We start from the raw sequence: 25,402 nt of genomic DNA, 5'->3' as shown, positions 1-25,402 counted from the left end.
TTACATATGGCTGACTGAGTTGTGGCCGTCGCCCCCCAGGCCGGGGTGGCCTCCTGAGAGCTGCATGGGAGAGTCTCCCACCACCCCCGACACCTTCTCCTCCTCCCTCCGCTTCAGACATGCTGCTTTAGGGTTCAGGTTGCGTTCTGAGAGGGGGAAAAAGAAAAGGAGAGAGGGGGGAAAATTCGGACACGGTTAGTCCAAATATTCAAACAGCCTGTGGTGTGGTATTTCAAATATTCCTAGGAGTAATCTAGCTCGAAAGAAAGACTTGTTTCGTTCGAAAATGGTAAGAGATTGAAGGGTGAAATATGTTCCTTTGGTCGTGAAGCGACGCGTCGACACGGCCAAAGGAATCATCGAAAGAGGCGATGAGTGAAAGTGTTAGGATGAACCCTAGGGGAGTTAGTAAAGTAGGGTAGTAGTAGTAGTAGTAGTAATAATAATGATGCTCGTACTCCGTTGCTGACCTCTGACTTGTTGTTCCAGGTTGAGGATGACGTTAACAGCCTGGTGCAGGATGAGCAGTTTGGTCTGAGGTTTGTCGTTGCTGAGGTGCAGCTGGCACATACGGCCCAACTCTTTGAAGGCCTCGTTGATGTCTCGCACCCGCAGCCTTTCACGGGCGTTGTTGGCAACCCGTCGCTCTTTTTCACGCTCTACCTTCACCTCGGGAGGAAGGTCCTCGTCGTCCTCCTCGTCGTCTTGACTACAGAGGGTGAGAGGGAGTCATGTGAGCTGAGACCTGGACGTTGGGATGTAGCATTAGGGAATAAACCACAGTAAAAAAACTACCAGTACCATCAGCTTTTACATCGACTGGAAATATTTAAATGTTGACAAATGTATGCTTTCTTAACCAATTGTATATCATATAACACACAACTAAAACACAATTTGAAATGCCAATCTATGACGTTAGTTGCTCCGCATCACATTGGCTCTCCAAACGTGTGCTTCGTACGGCGGTATAGGAAGCACGCCCCCTGGTGGGGAGACTTACTCATCTGCATGGTCTGAGAGGCCTGAGAGACCCGAGAGGATCTGGAGGGTCAACTCCTCCTTTCTGAAAACAACGTGACATGGGGGGAGAAGGGTGGGGGGGGGCAGGGCAGATGGTAAGAGACTAGCAGGAGTCAGTGGGATACAGAATATACAGGCCACAACACAGCAAACAAACAGTTTGAAATGTGGCATCGATAAAAACCGAGGGGCCGACGATAACGGTTGTGAAATGTCATGCATACATTCTTCCTGGCGTCCAATTGAGAGATTGAATTGAACAGTTCCACCTATGTGGGATACAAAATAAGTCGCAAACCCTCAAAACAGTTGAGGAACAACCATCATCATGTAAATGAACAAGACAAATGTTAGTATAAATTTGACTTTACTCTACAGCTTGGGTTTGAAAGGCAAGGCAAGGCAAGGCAAGTTTATTTGTATAGCACATTTCATACAACAGGGGCAATTCAAAGTGCTTTACATGCATTATTTAAAAATACAGCAAGAGGAGCATAAGAAAAAAAAAATACAATGAATAAAAGCAAATATAAGAAGTACCGGTAAATAGATAAAACATTTAAAAGACAATAGTTAATGGAAAAAAGACATTGATAGAAGTGTTTGTGTTTAATCATAACTGGTGCAAAACATGAAGGTTTTTAGCTTAGATTTAAATATTTTAAGGGTTTGGGCCTGTTTGATTTCTTCAGGGAGTTTGTTCCAGGAGCATGCAGCAGCGTGACTGAAAGCTGCTGCACCGTGTTTTGTTTTTACTCTTGGAATTATTAGCTGATTTGTCTCAGCTGACCTTAGGGACCTTGCGGGAATATAGGGTGGGAGGAACAGTCAAGGGGGGTCAGATTGAAGAACGGAAGGAGGGAGAGAGACTCAGGAGAGATGGGCACTTACCTTGACCGGAAGCGGGCCAACTTGGTCTTCTCTTTCTCGTCGTCGGACTTGTCGGCGCCGGAGGAGTTGTCGTCGTCGTCCTTGTCCTCCCTCTTGATGTCGGAGCCGCTGGAGGAGTGTGTGGAGCGGGCCACGCTGCCCGGTAGATCTACGGAGAACCACAAAGGGGGGTGCGGGGGTTAGAACCTGGCAACAGTGATCCGCAACGCCCCCACCTTGGACTCCTTCAAATTAGCCCTTAAAACACATCTGTTCACCAAGGCCTTTGGCCCCTAGTCACTGTTTCTGTTTTGCTTTTTGTTTTGTCTGTCTGATCATTTCCCTTAGAATTGTGCGTCCTTGGGTTTTTTGAAAGGCGCTATAGAAATTAAAGTTATTATTATTATTATTATTATTATTATTGAAACCACATCTATCAAGACAATGTTGGATACTAATCAACACACGCAGGGTACGACAACCTAACCAAAGTAGAACAGAAGTGTGGAATTGGAAACAGTGTCGGATGAGAGAGAGGGAGGGATGAGAGTGTGTCGAGTGTGAGGGATGATAGTCAGTGATGAGACAGAGAGATGAGAGAGAGGGATGAGAATGTGTTGAGTGTGAGGGATGATAGTCAGTGATGAGACAGAGAGATGAGAGAGACGTGGGAGAGTGTGTGACTCACTGGTGAAGCCTTCAGGCTGGCCGGCAGACTGCTGGGGTCCGGAGGCGTGGTGGCCGTGCAGCAGGGTGCTGCTGGGAGGCAGGCCTGTGGGCTCCTCGTGATGGTTCCCTCCCTGGAGGATGAGGACAACCAGACAGCTGAGTACCACACGCACACGCACCACGACACACACACAGACACACAGCAAGACACACACACAGACACACAGCAAGACACACACACAGACACGGCAAGACACACGCAAACGCAGACACACACCAACACACACACACACACACACACACCCACACACCCACACACCAACACACACACACACACACAGCAAGACACACGCATATACGCAGACACACACACACACACACCAACACACCAACACACACACAGACACAGACACAGCAAGAGACACACAGAGACACAGCAAGACACACGCAAACGCAGACACACACACCCACAGCAAGACACACACACACACACACACAGACACAGCAAGACACACCAACACACACACACACACACACACACACCCACACGGGGCCAGCAGAGGGCAGCCTCACCATGGCGGGGTGTCTGTTGCTCAGGGCCAGCCCTGGGTTGGAGAAGGCCTGGGTCAGGGCCCCCAGCCCTCCCTGGGTCAGGGCCCCCAGCCCTCCGTTGTGCACAGAGGACACGGCGCTCAGCAGGCTGTGCATGTCGCTGTGGGCCCCTCCCAGGGCCGGGCCCTGGCCCACAGCGTGGCTACGCAGCACGTGGATGGCTTCCTCCAGACGGTCCTCCATCTTGTTCTGCTGCAGAGGGGACGGTAGAGGTTATGATGACGAGTGCGATGATGATGACGCTGTTGCTGGAAAGGTAGGGACGCTACTTATGCTTAACTAAAGGCTTGTAGTGCGTGTAGTCTCTCTGGTATATAATAATAATAATAATAATAATAATAACTTTAATTCTATAGCGCCTTTCAAAAAACCCAAGGACGCTTTACAATTCTAAGGGAAATGATCAGACAGACAAAACAGAAAACAAACAAAGCAAAACTGAAACATTGACTAGGGGCCAAAGGCCTTGGTGAACAGATGGGTTTTAAGGGCTAATTTGAAGTGGAGTCCAGGGTGGGGGCATTACAGGTGTACAGGTGTTTCTGATAACAGATATGAATACATATTAGACTCGTTTAGAGACACAAAGTGGCAGGTGACAGGGGGTGACAGGGTAAGGTGTGTGTGAGTTCAGGTGACCCTACCAGGGCGTGCAGCTGCCCTTCGTAGTTGGGGGACAGAGCAGGCGGGCCTGAGGGTCTTGACCACTGAGATGCAGGTCCTGCGGAGAAAAAAAGAAAAAGAAAAGCTTGTGAAACAAGGTGTTGTCTCTGCACCTCGCCAGCAGGTGGAGCCCCAGAGCCATTTCTGGGCTCCAGCAGGCGTCCAAAGTCATTTGGAACACCGTCTCTTTTACCGACTGATACCGTTCCATTGTTTCTTGAAAGACAAAAGACTAACCCATGCGATCGAAACGGTACAGATAACAGTCTGGTGAAACGTGAGAGGCTCAGACCCAGACAGTCTGTATACGCCGTTTAGCCGGCGCTTTTTATCCAAAGTGACTTTAACATTGCAGTGAGTGCATACGTTTTCCCCAGTATATATGGTCCCAGCGGGAATCAAACCCACAACCTAAGGACCACACAGAGGACCACGGTACAGTCCGGGCCTGCCGTACCTGCGATGCCCTGAGGAGAAGCCACGGGGGTGGAGGGCGAGGGAGAGAAGTTGTTGTTGCTGTTGTGGTCCGAAGGGTAGATCTGGAAACACACAGGACGAGACGGCGCTTCAGTACAAGTCGTCTTATTTTATCTTTTTATTACAGATTTTTTGTTACTTATTTTATCTTTTTATTACTGATTTCTCTTGTGCTTGTATATCGTGTATTGTATAGTGTATAGTAGGTGTTACACCATACTTATGACTTGTTTTATTTTATTTTATCTCTAATTACTGGTACTGTATGAAGCACATTCTCAAGGGGGGGCCTGTACAGAACAAAGCATTTCACTGTACTGTACATGTGACCAATAAAAGCAAACTTGAAACTTGAAACAGAGAAAAAACACTCGACACCGAAACGATTCTCGTCAATCAGAAATCCGACAACGTGGCTGGGTGTCATCCATCCAGGAGGGTTCTACTCACCGAGGCGAGAGCCTTCCCGATCTCGTCTCCTGAGCTGCCCGCCGTTGTGCCTCTGTTGGCTGTGGAGAAACGACAGTCCATCAAGGTTTATATCCTCATACAGGCAGCGGTCAACATGGCGGCAAACACGCCACATAAGCAGCCACGACTTAACGACAGTTGGTCCCCGAAAACAAGACATGCGAGCACGACAAGTTAGCATGGCACAGCGACGCGTACGATACTTCCCCCGATAAAGAAGACATGATGATGTCAGTGAGACAGGTTTAGAGAGGGGGGGTGCGACTGAAAAACCAGTACCCATGATGCCGTCTGCTCCGTTGAGGGAGGGGGGCGCGTGGGCGTGGTTGTAGCCCCCCGAGCCGGAGTGGAAGCCGTTGACCTCGCTGGCGTGAAGAGGGTAGTTCTGTGGGGACAGAGGCAGGGGTTGACGCTTCTGGGGGAGAGGATAGAACAGCCGGGTTAGAGCCATGGACCGACCGAGCCGGATGGATTCGTCATAGAAAAAAAAGGGAACCGGCATGACGGATCGGAAACAGAGTCACAACAGAAGACGGACGGACGGACAGACAGACAGACAGCCCCCAGGGCTGAGAGAAAGAGGGTAGAGTGGGGGGGGGGGGGTGGGATCAGAGAGAGATAGAGGGGTAGAGAGAGAGAGGTGATCCTCACCATCCTGTCCTGCGGGTTGATGGCAGAGAAGGATCCGGGCTGGCCGATGTGGGGGGAGTTACCCAGCATGGCGGAGTAGCCGGACTGGCCCAGAGGCCCCGAGGAGGCCCAGGGGTCCGCGGAGGGGTGGAGGCCCTCTGGAACGCAGCGAGGGACAGGGGGTTAGAGACCACAGACACACACACACACACACACACAGACAGATAGACAGAAGCACACCCGACACACATGATGCGGGTTAGAGATATGAAAAGGGTTGTGATGTGATAGAAACCACATGCTAGGAGCCGCGTGGCTAAGCGGTGAAGCTACCTGGCATGTAGAAGGAGCCGGGGTAGACGGCGCCAGGTTTGCCACCAGGATATCCTCCGTTGTCACGGGCGTACTCGTCGCCAGATGTGGAAGCGTACACCTGGCGGGTCAAACAACAACACGGGTCAGAACTCCAGTCCGGTCGGTTCCCTCGCAGGCAAAACATGTAGCCGGTAACGGAACCGAGGTGAACGGTTCTCACGGTTCTCGCGTCACCGAAGCGGCCGAAGAGAACGGGGCAAATGGGGCTCGGCGTGGTCGTGAATCTTTATTTATTCTTTTTTTGGGCCTGCAGTTGCGCTAAGCGGCCACATGGTGGCGAGGATGAGACTGGCGCGGCGGCCCCCCCTGCCTGTGGGAGGGAGCACAGCGGCCATGCCATGCTGGGCACAGCGACGGCTCGAATCCCACGGCACAGCGAGCGCTTCCTCTCTCTCAGGAGCGCCGTGACATAGCGCTGTCGCCGCCTGCGGCTCCTCCCTCTAGCCACTCGCCGACAGCTAGCTAACACACACACACACACACACACACACGCAGACACACACACACACACACACACAGAGACACACACACACACACACACACACACACAGACACAGACACACACACAGACACACACACACACACACACGCAGACACACACACACACACACACACACAGACACACACACACACACACACACAGACACACAGAGACACACAAACAGACACACACACACACACTGTCCTGCCCATACCGCCAAGGGGACCGAGGGGATTTAATCATTTCTCTGGTTTCTATGGTACCAATAGAAAGGGGCTTTGATCATAGATGGAGGGGTTCCATCCTTGTATTGGATGTATTTTTTTCTCCCCCCAAACTGTCCCTCCTAGTCAAGTTACGCCCGACAACAATGGAGGTTCCATTCAGAATGTTGTGCCAAGGACATCGCCACAATCACTACACAGACAGACATGTTACGACCCCAGCTTCCTGACTCTACCACCCCATCACTCAATCCTTTGGACATGTATGAAGAAAGGGTGAGAGAGAGAGAGAGAGAGAGAGAGAGAGAGAGAGAGAGAGAGAGAGAGACAGGGGAAAGAGAGAGAGAGAGTGAGACAGAGAGAGAGAGCAGCTGAAAGAGATAGAAAGAGCGACCGAAAAGACAGAGAGGAGAATCTCAAACGAGAGAGAGAAAGAGAGGAAGAGAGTTGTCGAGAGAGAGAAAGACTATGCTGCAAAGAATGCTAATCCAGAAAACTGATTTTTTTTTCTCTGTAATTTGATTTAACAGGGAGAAGTGGAAAGGGAACGGAGAGATGCACTTCTAATTACAGAGCCATCTGCCTGTTCCTGGAGCGGCTCCAACTCCACAGGCAGCTGGGCTGAGGAGAGCTGAGGAGAGGGAGAGGGAGCGGGGCTGAGGTGGGGGCTGGGAGCCAGTCAGAAAGAGGCATGGGGAGAGAGGTTGCAATGGGGAGGGGGGGGGTGAAGGGGGCGGAGAGAGAGAGAGAGGGAGGGAGGGAGGGGAGTGGGAAAAAAAATTAAGGCGCTGATGATTTATGAAATAGAGAAAGAGAGAGAGAAAGAGAGAGAAAAAGAGAGACAGAAAGAGAGAGAGATAAGAGTGGTGGTGTGGGGGACAGAATAAGAACATCTAAATGACTTAAATAAGCGTGATATGGCCATGGGAGTGTGCGGGAATGGAGAGGGGGGGGAGAGAGAGGGGGGGTTTAAAAACCCATCACGGTTCATTCGAGAGAACAAGCTTGTAGATGGCTTCATTAAACAATAGGCTTTACGTTGTCTTTCAGGAGAACAATGTCGGGCGAATCCTGCTCTAGATGTAGGGGGAACGGGAACAATAATCGGCGGTGGTGGATAATTGTATTCTTAGGAAAGAAAGAGGATTTCTGCTTTCAAATCCCCACTAATGGAGCTTTAATGTAGTTCAGGTTATGACCGTGTGAGGTCCGACGGTAGGGAAAAAACAACCCGTGTAATAACAGGCGTAGAATAGATTAATATTAACTTGGGAGAGAGAAAATACTCTCTTCGCTTATGATCCGACCACCGACGTTCTGGTGTGGCCCTGGGTGGCTTGGCCGGGCGGGCACAATGAGCCTGAACTACAGGTCCTGTTGCTGAGCTGGGGCAGTGGAGGTTAGGGTTGGAGGGGTTAGGGACTAGTGTACAGGTATTAGAGGATTAGAGGGGTTTCTGGACGTTTGAGGAGTGAGGGGGTGGGGGGGTGAGAGCTTTGTTGGACTAGGTTACCGCATAGACGAGGGGAGAGGAAGGGGGGAAGGGAGTATGGGTGGGTGGGCGGGCGGACGGGGGGGACACACAGGATCATCAGCAGTCATTAATCTGGGCTCAGACACGGGGCTAAGAGGCCTCGCGAGCTCTCCGCTCCTCACAACTGGGTCACACACAGGGGGGAGGCCACCCCCAGACCATCATGTGGCGAGGCGTAGGCGGAAGGGCAGGGGTGGGGGGCGGACCGAGGGGGGGGTTGGGGGGGGGACCGAGAGTTCACATTAATTTACACTAAAACCACATGGCGACGGCTCACTCTGTGGGACCCGGGGGCGCGGTGTTTACCGTTACCTATGTGGTTCAGAGACTGCAGGCAGCGACGCTGCCGACCACAGAGGGTTCGCTCGCTCCTGTCATCCGAGAGCTTCCGCGGCCGTGGCTTTGAGTTACAGAAAATGTTTGTGTAATGGCTATATTTCTTATTGATGATCTACTGGCGGGACAGGAGGGCCTTCCACTAATAGCTGAGAGAGGCAGAGGTACCCCTGACAAACCAGAAATATCTCTTGGCTACCTTCAAGTTACTTAATTAATATCTGTCTGTCTTGTCTCAGTCTGTCTGTCTGTCTATATCTATCTCTCTCTCTCTCTATCTCTCAAGTCAAGGCCATTCTACACAACATGGACTCACAGGCATTAGAAACACAACAACATCAGTACAGAGAACACACCGACTAAGTAGTGTTTATCGGGAGGCAATGGTTTCTCAGCAGCCTGGCTCTCAACTCTGCTGTGTGAGTGAGTGGAAGCAGAGTGCCCCTGTCTGTCACAGAGCTGCTGGAGCACAGAGGGTAGACTCGGGGTAGACTCTGGGTAGACTAGACTCTAGACTAGACTCTAGTCTACCTCTGGGCTGGATGTGGGCTGTAGAGAGGGTTACACTCACCGAGGACGGTAGGCCAGGGGGTTTCCGGATCTTCTTGGGCTGGGTGTCTACGGGGACAGGGGACGGATCACAACGCACAATCAGACTGGTTCAGGGGTGAACTGACAAGTCATCTCAACATTAGGGCCCAGTTTGAATGGGATATATCCTTCTGCTGTGTAATAACCAGTTATTCAACATTCAACACAGTTAGTATCTTTCCACTGGAAAGAGGTGGAACAAAAAGCTTTTTTAAATTATTTTTTAAAACATATTATTCTTATTTCACAGGAGACACACAAAGTAAGGCCATTATCTCTATTAGGGGCCTTCTTAAGAAGACTTCTTTCCAAACGATGTTACCCATGTACACAATAGATACCTTTTTAGCATTATGAATTTCCAGGCTCATATGTAATAATAACTTTTATTTGTAGAGCACTTTCCCTGCAAACGTTGCAGCTCAAAGTGCTTTAATGTATTTAACTGTGTATTTAAGTGCATGTGTGTATATAATAAACATAACCTATTGGACAGTTTGTTCTCGACGCTGACGTTGGTCTCACCTATGTTTCCATCGGGAGGTCTCCTCCGGGGGTTGTTGGGGTATGAGGGGTAGAACTGAGAGGCCGACTTCAGGCCAGAGGGGGACATGGAGTCTGGACTGGGCATGGCCATGTCACTGGGTAGGAAACCAGGCTGGGACAGGAGGAGCCAGAGTTAACAAACAACACATGCAGGACTGCACGCACACACACACGCGCACATGCACACTCTCAATCACACAGGCACACACACACACACGCGCACATGCACACTCTCAATCACACAGGCACACACACGCGCACATGCACACTCTCAATCACACAGGCACACTCTCAATCACACACGCGCACGCGCACACACACACACACACACAGACACACACACACACACGTACACACGTACACACACACACACACACACGTACACACACACACGTACACACACACGTACACACACACACACACACACACACACACACACACGTACACACACACGTACACACACACGTACACACACACACACACACACACACACACACGTACACCCACACACTTCTAGGAAATCGAGAGGTGCAATTGAATGTGTTTCCCACGAAAAGAGAAGTGAGAAAACAAGGTGGACTTTACAGTTAAAACCTCAAAAACAAGTCAGAAACACGTCAACAACAAGCCAGCAGCGACCATAACTCTCAAAGCTCTTAACGGGGAGAAGCAAAAGGTTCAAGAGTTCTTACCTGGCCTCCGAAGGAAGAGTATGGTATCCTGTCGTTTTTACCTGCATGATGAAGGGAGAATTACACGGGTGCTTGTGCAAATTAAAAGTATTAAAAGGTTTTGGAAAATAAAGTTAAAAAGTACGGTGATGATAGCGCCCTCCCTCCCCCCCCTCGCTGAGCTCAGCTGCAGAGAAGCTGCTGGCCAGACTAAACCCAGGGGAGGCTTTCTGCTCCAGCGCCCTGACATCCCCAACACCCACTAAAGACACACACACACACACACACACACACACACAGAGACACACACACACACACAGAGACACACACACACATACAGAGACACACACACACAGACAGAGACACACACACAGAGACACACACACACACACACACACACACACACAGACACACACAGACACACGCACACAGAGAGACACACAGACACACACACACACAGACACACACACTCACTAAAGACACACACACACACACACACTAAAGACACACACACACACACGGCTCCTGGCACTTTGTCGCTCAGATAACAATTTCACGCTCGTAACAAAATACACACAAACAGAAAGCCTCGGCCACACAGTTGCAGCCCAGCCTATCGTCATTCCAACACTGGCATATAAAGTGACACTGACAGGGGAAGCAGTGAAACTACTCGCAAAAGAGAGAGATGTGGATAATAACCGTCAACATTTGCCTCTTATAGTTTTATTTAATCTCTCAGAACCGTACCTCCGATCCCTGAGCTGAGGAAGGGGGAGGACAGCCCCTCGTGCTCGCTGTAGTGGGAGCCTTCTCCATAGCCCTGTGGGGGAAACAACGCAAAACAAGACAAAATGGTGAGCCGTCTCAGCGGAGTGCTCTGATTAGTCCTCCCAAGGCCACCCTCCCTCCCTCCCTCCCTCCCTCCCTCCCTCCCTCGAGCACCCGGTTCCCTCTCTGCAGCACCGACAAGGGAGAAGAAGTGCGCTACTATAAGTGAATCGTGCGCAGAACCCCGAGGATTCCTAAGAATCCTGTTTCGTTCTAGCGTTCTCTCTCTCTTTCCTCAACGATACCAAGTTTACGGTAATCAAAGTGTCGATTGCCTGCCTCGGCGTGCATTCCAAACACCCCGTTATCCCCCCGTTCCTTATATTTACACAAGAGCCGCGCCAAGGCGGGTTACCTCGGATGTGAGGCTGCAATTAGCGGTGGGCTTTCCGCGGAGGTAAAGACTAGCGCGCAGCCTGCCAACGCCTGAGTCGGAGCCAAGCTATTAGGTACAGAATAAACTACCGGTCTGAATCAAACACATAGTTTGCCAAAGCACTAAGCTGCTATGGTGGTGGTGGGGGGTGGGGGGTGGCGGTGGGGAGGGGTGAGGTAGGGGATGGGTAAGAGAGATGCTGCAGTCCAAATTGGCTCCTAACCCCTACCTCCCCTAGACACTCCTGTAGATACGAGTGAATTGTATAAATATGAGGCGATATGAAGAAAAAAAAAAAACAGCTGCACTTTGCCCTTGTCGATAGCGGGGATAGTGGGTTTCTCGCCAGATTGCTTACCCCTATCATATCCAATCTTCTCGTATGGACAGAAAGAGGCGAGGGGGAGGGGGGGTGGGGTAGGGGCCTGTTTGGAAGAGAGAGAGGGGCTGTGCGTGCGGAGCCCCCTGGTAGTACAGCGCTAACTTACCCGTCCCTGGTTGAAGGAGGGGCTGTTCTGTTCTGCAGAACCCCAGGACCCGGAGCCGCTGCGCTCGTCCAGAGCTGGAAGAGACACGGAGGGTTTTAGGTTAGACAGGTTTTTTCGCACGGCGCCATTAAATATCACACACACAAAAGAAAGAAGAGTAGGTGGGGACTGAGGATGACGGGATTGACAGAGAATCTGGGTCAAAATAGTATTAGTTTCCTTTCCAGTGGCTTCAGATGTGCTTGACTTTTGCTTGCTTGGGCGTAATGGAAACAACTGACTAGCACCCACAAGCCCAAACACCCAAACACCCTGGCCACCGACGTGTTCGACCTAGACGGCCAGCAGACAACCAAAATTAAACCCAGAGATAATGGAGAGATGGGTAACTTGAGACACTCAGACAGACACTCGCTGAGCTGCTCTGAGTGAAGACTCTATAGACATGCAGCCTATAGCCTGCTCTCCCTAAGGCTGGGGGCCCGCTCCCTCAGGTGGACCTGTCAGCAGGGATGCCTCAGTGCCAATGTCGTTCGCAAGTTTGTAATTGGCTTTACTTGTGGAGGCCGACGGGGACAGAGAGACTGAGAGGCGGAACGTGTCCTTGTCACATTAGGAGGCCGTTCCGTCCATACCGACCGTGTCCCTTTGAACACCTCTCACCCAGGTCGCCTGGAACGGAACTGCTGAATATGGATGGGACCGACAGTGTCTAAAAAAACTGGAATAAATCTCTAATAATAAATGCAAAAAATTCAATGTCAACTCCTTAGTTGACTGAAAAACTAAAAGGACAGCAGGTTATACGTGTCACTGTCCAGCCTCGCGTTCCCTAGTCCCTGCACAGCGGCTCTGCTTGTAAAACACACAACAAACTAGACTGACACATTTAGAACACAACACATGTACCGCGAATCCTTTGTCAAGTGTTCATAAGACCACTTTTATGGCAGAGGAAAAAAACGCATTTTCAAGACTGGTGGAGCAGAAACGCCAAATTCCCCCCCATCATCCCCTTCTCTCTGTCTTATCGGTTAATGCTACTAAGGCTCTCTGGAGACACTGGGCTTAATTGCATACTGATTTGCATAATTGTGCATATTAATGTTGTTGCCTTATGAATATTCATATTTCGCCTTTGATTTTTGCCTAATTAAAAAAAATGTGTGTGTGAGAGAGAAAGAGAGAGAGAGAGAGAGGGTGTGAGTGAGTGAGTGAGTGAGTGAGGCGAAGGAGGGAGGGATGGGATGAGGGAGGGAGGGATGGAGGGAGGGAGGGTCTGGGTGAGATCAGCGGCTGACGACTGAATGAGTGATGAGGCTAGCAGAGCGGTGCAAGCACCTACACACGCCGTGACAGCCGTGATCTATGGAGCTGATGCCCGTGGCACGGAGAATCAGGGGAGCAGGGGAGTGGGGGCACCAAAGGATCATCTGTACTCACTCACTGTCAGCCCTCCTAAAACACCACCACCACCACCACCAACACGCTGAACAACCAACAGCACAGGAAAACTGATGGACAGACAACCTAATATGGCTGACATACAGGCTTTGTATGGAGGATACCACTTCCTCAAAAGCCCTGTCGGCAGAGTCAGTTATTGACTCCCCACTACTGAGAAACGATAGAAAACAAAGAGAAGAAGAACCCAGAAGTCTATAAAAACCCGGCCCCTTTTAAATTCCTCCTCGATTATCTAGTGTCTACAATGGCTCGGATCCAACAACGGTCCGTAGTCGTCGATAGTGGGAGCGTTCGTTCGACATCCGAGATACTTAAACACTCGTAAGACTGGGCTACTTTATGGTACGCTTTCCGTGAGGACAGCAGGTAGAGGGTCCTGCCGCAGGAGATAGAGAGAGAGAGAGCGGTGGCTTGTTTGGAGGACAACTCTGACAACATTGTTTCACACGTTGAGGAGTAATTAACTCAGAGGCAATTAAACAAGGTGGAGAGCTGCTGAGGTGACAGTGACGCTGTGCCAGCCAATGGAGAAGTGAGAGCCAAACACGGAGGAGGGTGACCGCCGTGCAGGAGGGAGGAGGGGGGCGGGGGGGGGTGGAGAGGGGCGGAGAGGGAGAAGAGAGGGACAAGGGGTGTGGGGACGAGAGAGGACACGAGACTAGGTCTACGCGTTTGGAATCGCGTTGCATCTTCGTGGATTCTTATGAAAAATGTCATGAAGAATTTCATTGGAAAGCCGCTAACCGAGTTACGGTTGTGTGCAAACACCTCACCTGTTGAGTCTGTAGGCTGGTCTAGAACCGGTAACCTGATTCAGTAGATGAGAATCTAGCGAAGGCAACGGAGCCAGACAAATACTGTAGAACAGCAGGCAGACGCTAAAGAAATAATCATATTTTCTGGCACAAAGCCTTCTCACATTTAAAGGCTGTGAGGAATCTAATTTGCCTGGAAATAGCAACCTAGCTCCTTGTTCTTCTTGCCTAAAGAGAGAAAAAAAAATACAGAGCGAAAGAGAGAGACAGAAAGTGAAAGAGAGAGAAGAAGGAATTAAAAATAAAAATAAAGAGAGAGGAAAGAGGGGGAAGACAGAGAGAAAAGAGAGAGACCGAGAGAGAGAGAGAGAGAGAGAGAGAGAGAGAGAGAGAGAGAGAGAGAGAGAAGTTTGAGTGAGATGTGAGTGTGCTGTTGTTGAGGAGAGCGTGAGAGAGGAGAAATTTGAGTGAGATGTGAGTGTGGCTGTTGTTTGTTGTGGCGGTGGAGGGTCGGGGGGGAAGCGGGCCTGTCCCGGGTGGGTGACGGGGCCAGCAGCTGCGGAGGTGAGGGAGGGGACGCCTGCCTGCCGGCCAGCCTGGAGGACAGGCCCTCCGAGGGTGTGACTGCTCCCACAGACCCCTCTCTCCCCTCTCTCTACCTCTCCGTGCTCGCTCTGAGGAGGGGCAGAGGACGCCTAATGCAATTAGCACCCCTCTGAGCACTTTTGTATTGATGAATAGGAGGGGAGGCTGGTGGGCTTACAACTCCGTTACTGCCTTTCCCGCGCTGGGTCACCGGCTAGCACACAAGCGTGTGACGTCACACAGACTACAGTTGAGCCCCTTAGCTAGCTACGAGAGCTAAAGTTGTTGACTTAGGTTACCAGTTCTCAATAAACAGCCTTCCTGTATCTGTGTCTCAATGAGAGAGATTAGGGTTGGGGCCTATTTTTCAGGGGGGGGGGGATCAGAAGAATTGTGTCTTATACCGTCTCTCAGACATTTGATTTTTTAGAACAAAGTGTGAGGCCTGAGAGTCTTCAAACACAACCTAAGATGAGTATTACATTTGTGACAGGCTGCACACACACACACACACACACACACACACACACACACGCATACATTACACACACACACACACACAAACACACACACACACACACACGCACACACACACGCATACACACACTAGCCCAGGGATTCCCTTATCTGTGTCATGCCACCATACAGCAACTTCTATGAGCTGGCACGGCATCGCCGGACGTTTGCGCTCCGGCTCCCCGAGTGCTATTACGAGATACCTGGAGTTCTCTGAAAGTTAAATGTGACAAGGCTTGAAGTATCACATTCGAATGGGTGTCAATGACCGTGGGGCACACTTTAGGGACGAGGGGCAGGAATTAACTCCTCACTGCTAAGTAATTGCCCGCCATAATAGAAACAAACACAGAGGCCTGCCACTGATCCCTGGCTATTCACAGTAGAGAGGCGCTCTCTCTCCCTCTCTCCGGCCATGCTGGAGTTCCATGCTGGGGCTAGTTAAGTGCCCCTGAGCTGTGGAGAGCTGTTGGGGGGAGTGGAGGGGGGGGCATTGTCTCAGGCTCAAGCCATTTCCTGCAGATCAGTGGGGGTGCAGAGCCCTGAGCTGTGTTGGGGGAGGAGTGCTTTACACTTCAGGGGTGGGGAGGTGGGGTGGGGGTGGGGTGGGGGGGAGAGTCGTTTCAAGTCCATAAGCCTCTTTCTGCCTTTGTTCCTGCGTGGCTGAGTTCTCACTCTGGGGAACGCTGAGAGTGTGACTCGATTTCACACGGCAGGTTGGCTGGGTGACAGAGCAGGAAAAGGAACACATCTCGCTAATAACATTCAGGAGGGAGAAAAGCTCGCTTAAAAAGGTTTCAGGTGTTGTGAGGAGGAAAGGGGAAAACGCCAACCATTTTGTACTTTAGATAGCAGCAACCGCCACAAAACTAAAGAAAGATTTAGCATTGAAAAGGCGATGAATGGATCGGAAATTCCACTCACTTAATTGAGACATATCTTCATAAATAAGACTGTTCAAAGACAGATCAAATCCTTTATTCGGGGCAAAAAAAGAAATGTGTCACGTTTCATTGTAGCGTCTCGCAAATCACTAATAGCTCCCTTTCTTGTGCCGAATTCCTGAAAGCTTTTCAAAAGGAAGAGTTATCCAACGACACAGCGTTCAAAGACACTAAAAGTGGCCTCAAGCTTTAGGCCAGATGACTCATCTTGGTTGGATAAAGAGGGAGAGAGAGAGGGAGAGAGAGAGGAGGTTAAACAGGGAAAAACCTCCACACATGGAGTCCGTGGAGGAGCAGGCAGGCGTGTTGCCTGTCTCCAGACGGGAGAGACTCTCGTAAAAAAGAAACTAACCCTCGCCGACCATCCAGCAGTAAACACGAGATGAGACACTGTCCGTCCTCTAGCATTCTACCACAAAACCAACCAAGCCACTAACCCCTTACGATGAAACAGAACGTGAAGTGAACAGCCGATGGAGAGTTGATAGAAGGGTAGGATAGAGGGGGAGGATAGAGGGGTAGGATAGAATGAGAGATAGAAGGGTAGATAGAAGGGTAGATAGAATGAGAGAGCAGTGAAAGTAGAGCAGAGAAACCTACACAACCACACGCTGTGGTGAGTAAATCCCCTAAACCAACACCCAGAACATTAGAAAAGGCTTGTGACCCGTACAGAGAGCCGACTGGGACACACACACACATCCAAACAGTTATCATCATCTATATTATTATGTTATCTAACCCTACTGACCTAATACACAAAATGGTTACACAATAACTGAATAGATTCAGGGTGGATAAAAAGGTTCCAAAGTCATTTAATGTCACTAACATTGTGTGACTCCGTCTCTCTGAATAGCTTTCAAGGCTAGGCATTCAAAAGTATTTCGACAATTTCAATTTCAAAAAAACGAATCTTACCTGATCCACCAAACTGACTGCTAGCGAGTGTTGTCTGTCTGTTCTTTCCATTGGCCACAGGAGGTGCAAACATCTACAAGAGAGAGAGAGGAGGGGGGGAAAGGTACGCTAAGTAACAAAACATGTTCAGCTACATTCTCTCTAGACTTGATCCAACAACAAACAAACAGTATCATTCTATCAGTAAATAATCTATTCTAGCAAGTACATCAATTCAATCACATAGGGGCCACACAATTCTTACAGTGAAACTAGCGTGCATCATGTTATCTGTGAGAATGTTAGGTAGACATCGAGGTGAGGAAGTGACCTAGTCCCAGACCACAGGTGCTTGTGTTTATAACGTGCGGTCTGTGCCCCCAGTGTGCCTCCGCCTTTAAGCATCTGGGCCAGTCAAGTCACAGCGTTATCAGCCAATCCAGACACAGAATAACACACCCCTTTGTTTTCTAAGAGGCTGGGTTTGGACTCCATAGGTGACGACGGCTTCTAAGACTGGTTCTGATATTAGTGGATGGCTACACAATTCCATTGATATGCATTGTGAACCATGGACACCATGAGGGAATGATATTTCATGCTTCAAACAATAGCGTTTTCGATGTGAAATAATAATAAAAAACCGATGGAATTTTCCCTAATGATACACATCATAAGGCTTCAATAATCCAGGGAGGAAAAATCAAAATACCTGGGCAGATCTAATATTAGTAAGCTGTGGTTAGTTGAGAGATAAATACTTAATTCACGAGGGATATCAAGTCTGATGACAAGCATTTTGGTCATTAGGATTCATGGTCTTGAATCTACGGATGTCCTCAGTGTACGGTAATTATCCATAACAATCAATTTACTCAGGCTCAGCTATTCAATTTATTCAGAGGAAAAAGACACTGTCAGTTTCCCATTTACTCTGAGCCGGGTCATATACAAGACGTGAACATCAACTCAAAAGCTCCTGAGTAGAACAGAAATAATCTGGAGGTAGAAATGAATGAAAAACACAAGACAGGAATCAAAAAATCAAACCCAAGATCTCCTATTTGTTAAATGTAGTAGCGATCTGGCCTCTCATTTAAGACCTGTTATCATAGCGAGACATGAAAAGGCAGGACTACAGTTCCTCACTGGGTTTATTAACTGAAAATATGATGAGAATTCTTTTCAGGTGTGTATACTGCGAGCGTCAGAGTCATTGAACAGTCTGAGAATACCTCATAAAAGCTTTTCAGTGGTTATCAGCCATCATACTATTGCATGGTTGTGCAAATAAAAACAAAACAACACAAAACTCAATGGAAAATAACCATATCTCTTAATGGGAAAATTTGAATCAAATGAACGCATCTCTCCCTGAATAAATCTACAGCATTCAGGTCAGCCCAAACCATAAATCAACTTTACAGATTTATATTACACTTTTTTGGGGGGTTGTAAAGGTCCAAAACTTGGTTCACAATCAAATGAACAAACCCCTTTGGTCCTGCGGTACATTCAGGTGACCTTGCGTTTGATTTATTGAGGTGGAATTGGTGAGAGAAAAAAAAGAAAAGATAAAAATTGAAATCCAAAGGAAATGAAGCTGATTCTGCCATGCAGGAGTTTGAGTATGACAAAAGCATGGGGAGTGAGCATATCTTATCACTACCTGTTAATGAATCAGGATCAAGGAAAAGCGTGTCTGCTTGCTGTCAATATTGGAAATAGTACCGCAAACCCTCCCATCCCCCTCCCCTCCCCTTCATAATCTCTCTCTCTCCCGCACACCCCGTAGCCCCCTAGGTCCTGGTCCCAGACCCCGTAGCCCCCTAGCCCCTGGTCCCAGACCCCGTAGCCCCCTAGGTCCTGGTCCCAGACCCCGTAGCCCCCTAGGTCCTGGTCCCAGACCCCGTAGCCCCCTAGCCCCTGGTCCCAGACCCGTAGTAGCCCCCTAGCCCACTCTCTCTTACCGCACTGAAATCCAGGAGGTCGTTGAGTTCCTTGTCTGTTCCCACTGCAGCCATTCTCTGCTGCTGCTGCTCGTTCATTCCCCTCAGTCTCTAATAACCCTACGAGAGAGATTCCAGAATAGGATAGACTGACTTTTAATGGAACCAGACTAGAGAGAGTACAAACACATTGAATGTGGCTGAAAAAATATAGATTTTTTTTTTAAATATTGCTGCTGATTTGACTCAGGATTTTAAAAAGAACTGTATTGGAATTAACCGACATGAGTAAGATGGCAATGTAGCCTAGTTCTCAATCTGCCTTTCAAAATAGTGGTGTACTGTACTACGTTGATCTCTCTTACCATGAAGTGGCAGGCATCACATGCGTCTCTTATACCATGGACAAAAATCAATGTTATTGTACAGTGTCTCTAGGTAGTAGATAGGCCTAAGTCTATAATAGGAATCTAATTTTGGGAGTGCAAAAAAAACAAAACAATATGTCCATTGAACACCAACTCTCGTACCCTTTGCTTAGTAGCTAGACAGGTAGGCTAGGTCAATATCCTCCGCTTCTAATAGTCCTTTACATTATTATTTGCCATAGGCCCAACAACCTTCACTGCTACCTCATCTGACTTCTCATGACCATGATTGTTGTTAGACTCAGGGAAGGAGTCAAGGCTTTTTTGACATAAGGGATACCGATGTTCCCAACAATGACCCTCAATATGGAAGTGAGAGTTAACCTCTGTGTTGCTCCATATAGGGTAGGCCAGTACTTTACTGGATCATGAGTGTCTAATACGTATGTAATAAGTACATTAAAAGGCACCATGAAAACAATATAAATGCCATTGACTTCTTTGAGCATGTCAAAAACACGAGGCACATTTCAGTCATGAACGGCCTTTCCATCACTTTCGGCAGCAAACTAGAGAATCTGAAATGAATAGTGTAGCCTAAAAGTATCCTTGCTCCAACAACATAAACCCAGACTAATCACTTAATTTGTGTACGATTCACCCACAACAAGTCAATCATCCATTTCTACATGAAAGTTAAACGTAATACGTTTACAATCGCTGACATAATTGGGACTATTGTTAGCCCAAGGTAATAGGGGTGAAAGGCAGAGCTAATGGCTGTATGCAAACATGTCATTACCAAATTACCATATGTCAACCAAGAGGTACCTTGTCAAATGACACACAAAAAGCATGAACACTGAATTTACCCTGTGTTTTGCATTCCAACGGAAGCCCCGGGCTGCTCTCTCTCTCTCTCTCTCTCTCTCTCTCTCTCTCTCTCTCTCTCTCTCTCTCTCTCTCTCTCTCTCTCTCTCTCCTCTCTCCTCTCTCCTCTCTCCTCTCTCCTCTCTCCTCTCTCTCCTCTCTCTCTCTTCTCTCTCCTCTCTCTCTCTCCCCTCTCTCTCCCCTCTCTCTCTCCCCTCTCTCTCTCTCCTCTCTCCCCTCTCTCTCTCTCTCTTCCCCCCCCCTCTCTCTGATGCTCACAGCCGTGCTACACGCCTCACAGAAACTGGCAGGGCAATGAAGGGATAGAAGCAAGCAGCACTTGGGCGCCAACAGGTGGTGTACTTTTACAACCTCTTTTGTAATCCAGCACTACAGTGCAATTTATTGTAATCAACTATTCGGGGGTTTACTCTGTAAACATGAATAACGCTGCTTGTCAGATGTAAAATGTTAACATTCCACTTTTATAAGTAAAAAAAAAATCAATTTCCACTGACAGCTATTTCTCATTCTTTCCATATTTGGAATGCACATAGTTGCTTACATTCGAAAGCACATTGTGGTGTCTGTCCTGTGTTGTCCTGTTTTTACATTTGTATCTGTTTTTGTTCATGTATACATGTGAAAAAAAGCATAAATGCACCTACTGTAATGCCAAAACAAATTCCTATATGTGTCAAGCATAATGGCAATAAACGTTATCTGAATCTGAAACTGAATCTGAAAGAAACTGAGGTGGTAGGGAATTTAGTGAAGGAAGCTTCGGCATACAATTTCTTAAAGGATGAATCCCAAATAATGGAACACAACCTATATGGGTAAAAGTATTCATTAAGAGATTCATTCCTTTACTACGTAGGCTATATGATAAACCACCCATGGTATGTTTTAAAAACAGAGGCAGGTAAGGCCTACATGTAGTTACCTTACCTAGCTAACCTTGAAACAGGGAAAATAATTTACCAAATACAACAAGTAGGTGCGAGAGTAAATAAACCTTATATTGCCTTGCCACACTTTTGGATAAGGTGGAAGACAAACAAACTTGGTCAAACATAATCCACAAAAAAAAAAAAAAGACTGTTGCAAATTGTTTGGGGTTGGCCTTACATGTTGACAGTTAAAGGGACGCAGTGACTTGAGACTGTGTGGATAGCCTCAGCATTTATTATGGCAGGAGGCCATAATCTATGTCTATTCTCTACAGAAGGTCCAAACAATATTCGGGAAGCAACAGATTACAGCTAAATCAGCCCTCCATAGTCTAATATTCCTTCTAGGAACATTTAATTTACGGAAAAACAAATATTTAAGAACAGCTAAACACATCATTTTAACAAGAACCTTTAAATTGTTGCTGCAAACACACTGCCGTCAAACCTATGTGACTGCCGAGAGACAGCCAGGGAAAACCCAATAGTGATAATCCACTCATAGATTCATAGATAGATAGATAGATAGATGTCACTCCTCAACAAACAGGTAATGGTATAAAGAACAGCAACAAAAGGTGCATTAAAAAGTTGAGGACCACTGACTCACATGGAGTTAATATGTTAATATGTGGTTTTAATGTTAATATGTTAACATTAAAACCCACAAAACCAAAACAATAAATGTAGACATGAGTTAACTTGTGGCCTATGGCAGCCTTCAATATTACATGTGTTAGATCAGAATCCGATGGGTTATAAATAGAGCTAGATGCGTTTGAGTTGAAAGGAATTAAAAACGCAACAGTTGCTTCTCAGCAAGAAAAAAGTGGCAGCGTGGACACAATGTGTCCGATCTGCCTTTTCCACGAGATTCTGTGACATTTTAGACATTTTATTTCGTGTAGTTTCCCCTGAATAAAACAATGTAAATCCCTATTTCTTGACTGTGCACTCCTAACACTTTAGCTGGCCGTTTTCAGATATAATAATAATAGGCCACTATCAATCCAGGTCCTTTATTGACAACTCCATTTAGAGGATATTGTCATGGCCTGGGGGCTTCACTGTGGAAATAACCTAATATCATAATCATGTCTGGAATTAACAACCTAACCTCCCTGCTACACAAAGTGTAAAAAGCTCTGTATATCATCCATATAGAAGGGTTAACAGACTTCATGGAAATTTCAGGATCCAAAAAAATGTGTTACAATTATTGTGGATGTGTGCTTCAAATAGTTGACTTATGTTATGGATCTGTCATTATTGTTGTAAGTAGGCTTACAGTGTAACACAATAACTTATGCAATAAGTTAAAGACTTATGCAATAATATCCAGTCCATATGACAACTTTAACTCAAGGTTAAACACAAAGTTGTGCATTTGAGAAGAGAGTTCAGAGAGGAGATGGTGGTGGGGTGGGGGGTTGGGGGCAGAAGGAATTTCCTGCCAAATGTGCAATAAAAATAAATTAAAGTCTAGCCTAGTGACCAGCCCTGCTAAACCACTTCTTTCATAAAAGGGGTGGTTGTAGTGTAAGAATGGTTCTAGAAAAGGAAAAGTTGGTGGTGATTGTTTGACATGTTATAATAAACTCTTATAATAAATGGACTGGAGTGAGTGGAGTGAGTGGACAACTGAAAGCAAAGCATAGGTTTATAATGCTACATATATTTGTATCCAACTATCTATCTATCATGGTCATTCCCCACTAAATCAAACATGCTTGGATCTCAAACATGCAAAAATACAGTCTAAAATCACAGGTTATAACCCTTCTCATAACTTTATGGTGAACAAAGGGAGAGATTTCCCCCTACACGGGGTTTTGGTGCGGAGACCATCAGACACACTTTGAGAGGCTGAACTCACAACTCACCACCTTACTACAAAACCAGACTTAAACTTCACATTCCCCCAACTTTTAGATAATTGTAGAAGTCAAATGTCCCACAACAAATTAGCCTAAATAACACCCTAGTGAATTCACAGTGTTAGAAGCATTAGTTTGGGTTACCTTTCTTCTTCAAATGTCTGGCAACATCCAACAGTGAAAAGAAAGGCTGAGTCTCGCAGGAGAGAAAAAAAAAAACATAAAAAACTTCACAGAGAAATTTCAACGTTCAGCGCCTAGAAACGCATTGGATGTCTTCAGATGTCTTCCTTTAATTCCCGTCTTAAACCCTCGCTTTCATAGACTATTTGGGCGTCATTTAATACAACGTAACCCAAGTCTGCACCCCAACAATATCTTTAGTTATTAATCTCACTCTTAATCTCACGGTTTTGTTATTACAATTGAGATGATTTCATTCTTCTAGTAGACATCTTCACCACCTCCCGTCCACATTGTCAGAAGCAACAAACGTATCCGTCCGCGTGGAAACGAGTGCCTCCTCAAAGCCAAGCGGTGTCCAATTTCAAACGCCTATTGGGAGAGACAAGCTATTTGTTTTCCGGAGAATAACTATTATTATTATTAATTAATACGGCTCGAATTGATATAAAGGCTGTGTATGTTGGTTCGTTTGTCATCGGTTGTGGTGTACTCTTCAAAAAATCAAAATAAAGATGATCTATAGGGACTATACCTTTTCGCGGAAGGTTATAGCAGGAAAGTTAGCTGCGATTTACGCAGCAAGCTTCAACGAGATGGAATGATAAATCCGAGAGAGCATGGCCAATAGAAAAACACGCACGCGTGACGAGCAAGAGTGAGAGCCAATCAGCTGGCCGCGAATACACATCGGACCCTCCCCTGATCTTGACGCTTGCTTTCGCTGTGTGCTCTGGGAGGCTGGCGAAGGGGGGCTTCGGTGTACCCCCTCTGACATCATTTTAATGCTGTGGTTGTTGTGCACGCTCTCTCTGGTTGTTTTAAACGTGCCAGTGGAGAATCATAAACATAATATGGATTATGCATAAAGTATTATAGTTCAATGTACAATGTGTATAGCAGTTGTAGTGAGCCTACGGCTATGTGGTTCACATCACCAAACTAGTCAAGTTTATTATTATTATTATTATTATTATTATTATTATTATTATTATTATTAACTCTAACCCTAAAAAACGATGTTGATTGCGTTCATCAACAATTCAACAGTAACACTATAATCAAATAGGCCTAATTACGTATTCTATTTGTGTATTACCAGTGATTACCTACTACTATTACTACTACTAGTACTACTATACTACTATACTACTACTACTACTACTACTACTACTACTACTACTACTACTACTACTACTACTACTACTACTACTACTACTACTACTACTACTACTACTACTACTACTACTACTACTACTACTATGAATGAATGAATGAATGGTCTTTATTGTCATTGATATAGTACAGGTACCAAACAACGAAATTTGGGAGGGGGGGCTCCCCTGGTGCTAGGAAAGAAGAAAAAAACAAACAAAAAAACAAGAAGGGAAAGGAGCTGGTTTACATAAATAAAGGCTATGTACACTATCCACTATACTATACTATACAAATAAAACACTGTGCTGTACTCTATGCTATGCTATACCTATTCTAACATTTCCTATTCTCTGCAACCTTATGTATGTCATATTGCACATAGTGTTATTGCACATTCATTTAAAGTGTCGCAGTTTGCAGGCTTGAAATGTACACATTTGTGCCTCAGCACTACACCTGATTTTCAATCCAGCAGCTGCCATCAATCCGTCCAGACTGTCCAGGGCCCAGAACCTAGGTCTTTGCTGTGTTCAGGGCCTGGATGGCCCTGGGGTAGAAGCTGAGCTTCAGTCTGTTTGTCCTTGCGAACATGGTCCTGTACCGCCTGTTCGAGGGCAGCCGAGCAAAGTGTTCGTACCCAGGGTGGGATGGGTCTCTGGAGATCTTGGAGGCCTTCCTGAGGCAGCGTGTGTTGTACAGCTCTTCCAGAGAGGGGAGGGGGGCGCCGGTGATCTTCTGGGCCGTTCTCACGACTCTCTGTAGCGCATTCCTCTCTGCGGCTGTGCAGCTGGAGAACCAGTTGCAGATGCAGTAGGTGAGGATGCTCTCCACTGCGCAGCGGTAGAAGGCCACCAGCATCTCCTGTCTGATGTGGTCTTTCCTGAGGACTCTCAGGAAGAAGAGCCGCTGTTGTGCCTTCTTGATGATGGCTGCTGTGTTGTTCTTCCAGGACAGGTCATCCTGTATGTGCACCCCCAGGAATCGGAGGGTTGAGACTCTCTCCACGCTC

The 25,402-nt window shown here is 47.3% G+C and overlaps 1 protein-coding gene across 1 annotated transcript; it reads right to left on the bottom strand.

The window, feature by feature from the left end:
* Nucleotides 1-23,518, bottom strand: tcf3b (transcription factor 3b; the record flags this gene model as incomplete). Its single annotated transcript, XM_080536410.1, has 21 exons — nt 23,476-23,518; nt 23,197-23,242; nt 19,006-19,104; nt 17,057-17,129; nt 11,869-11,942; nt 10,924-10,996; nt 10,195-10,235; nt 9,482-9,614; nt 8,937-8,983; nt 5,749-5,848; nt 5,437-5,573; nt 5,065-5,170; nt 4,765-4,823; nt 4,295-4,376; nt 3,819-3,895; nt 3,136-3,366; nt 2,582-2,693; nt 1,915-2,062; nt 1,004-1,066; nt 471-709; nt 1-146 (listed from the first exon to the last, which is right to left on the bottom strand). Exons 3-21 carry the CDS (start codon nt 19,081-19,083, stop codon nt 1-3), a joined length of 2,019 nt encoding a protein of 672 aa, XP_080392536.1. The 5' UTR covers nt 19,084-19,104; nt 23,197-23,242; nt 23,476-23,518.
* Between the last annotated feature and the right edge of the window lie 1,884 nt (nt 23,519-25,402).

This window comes from Nansenia antarctica (genome assembly GCF_963989245.1).
Source record: "Nansenia antarctica genome assembly, chromosome: 7".
NCBI classification, from domain to species: Eukaryota; Metazoa; Chordata; class Actinopteri; order Argentiniformes; family Microstomatidae; genus Nansenia; species Nansenia antarctica.
Note: the sequence above shows the minus strand (reverse complement) of the source record. Positions and strands in the feature narration are given on the sequence as shown.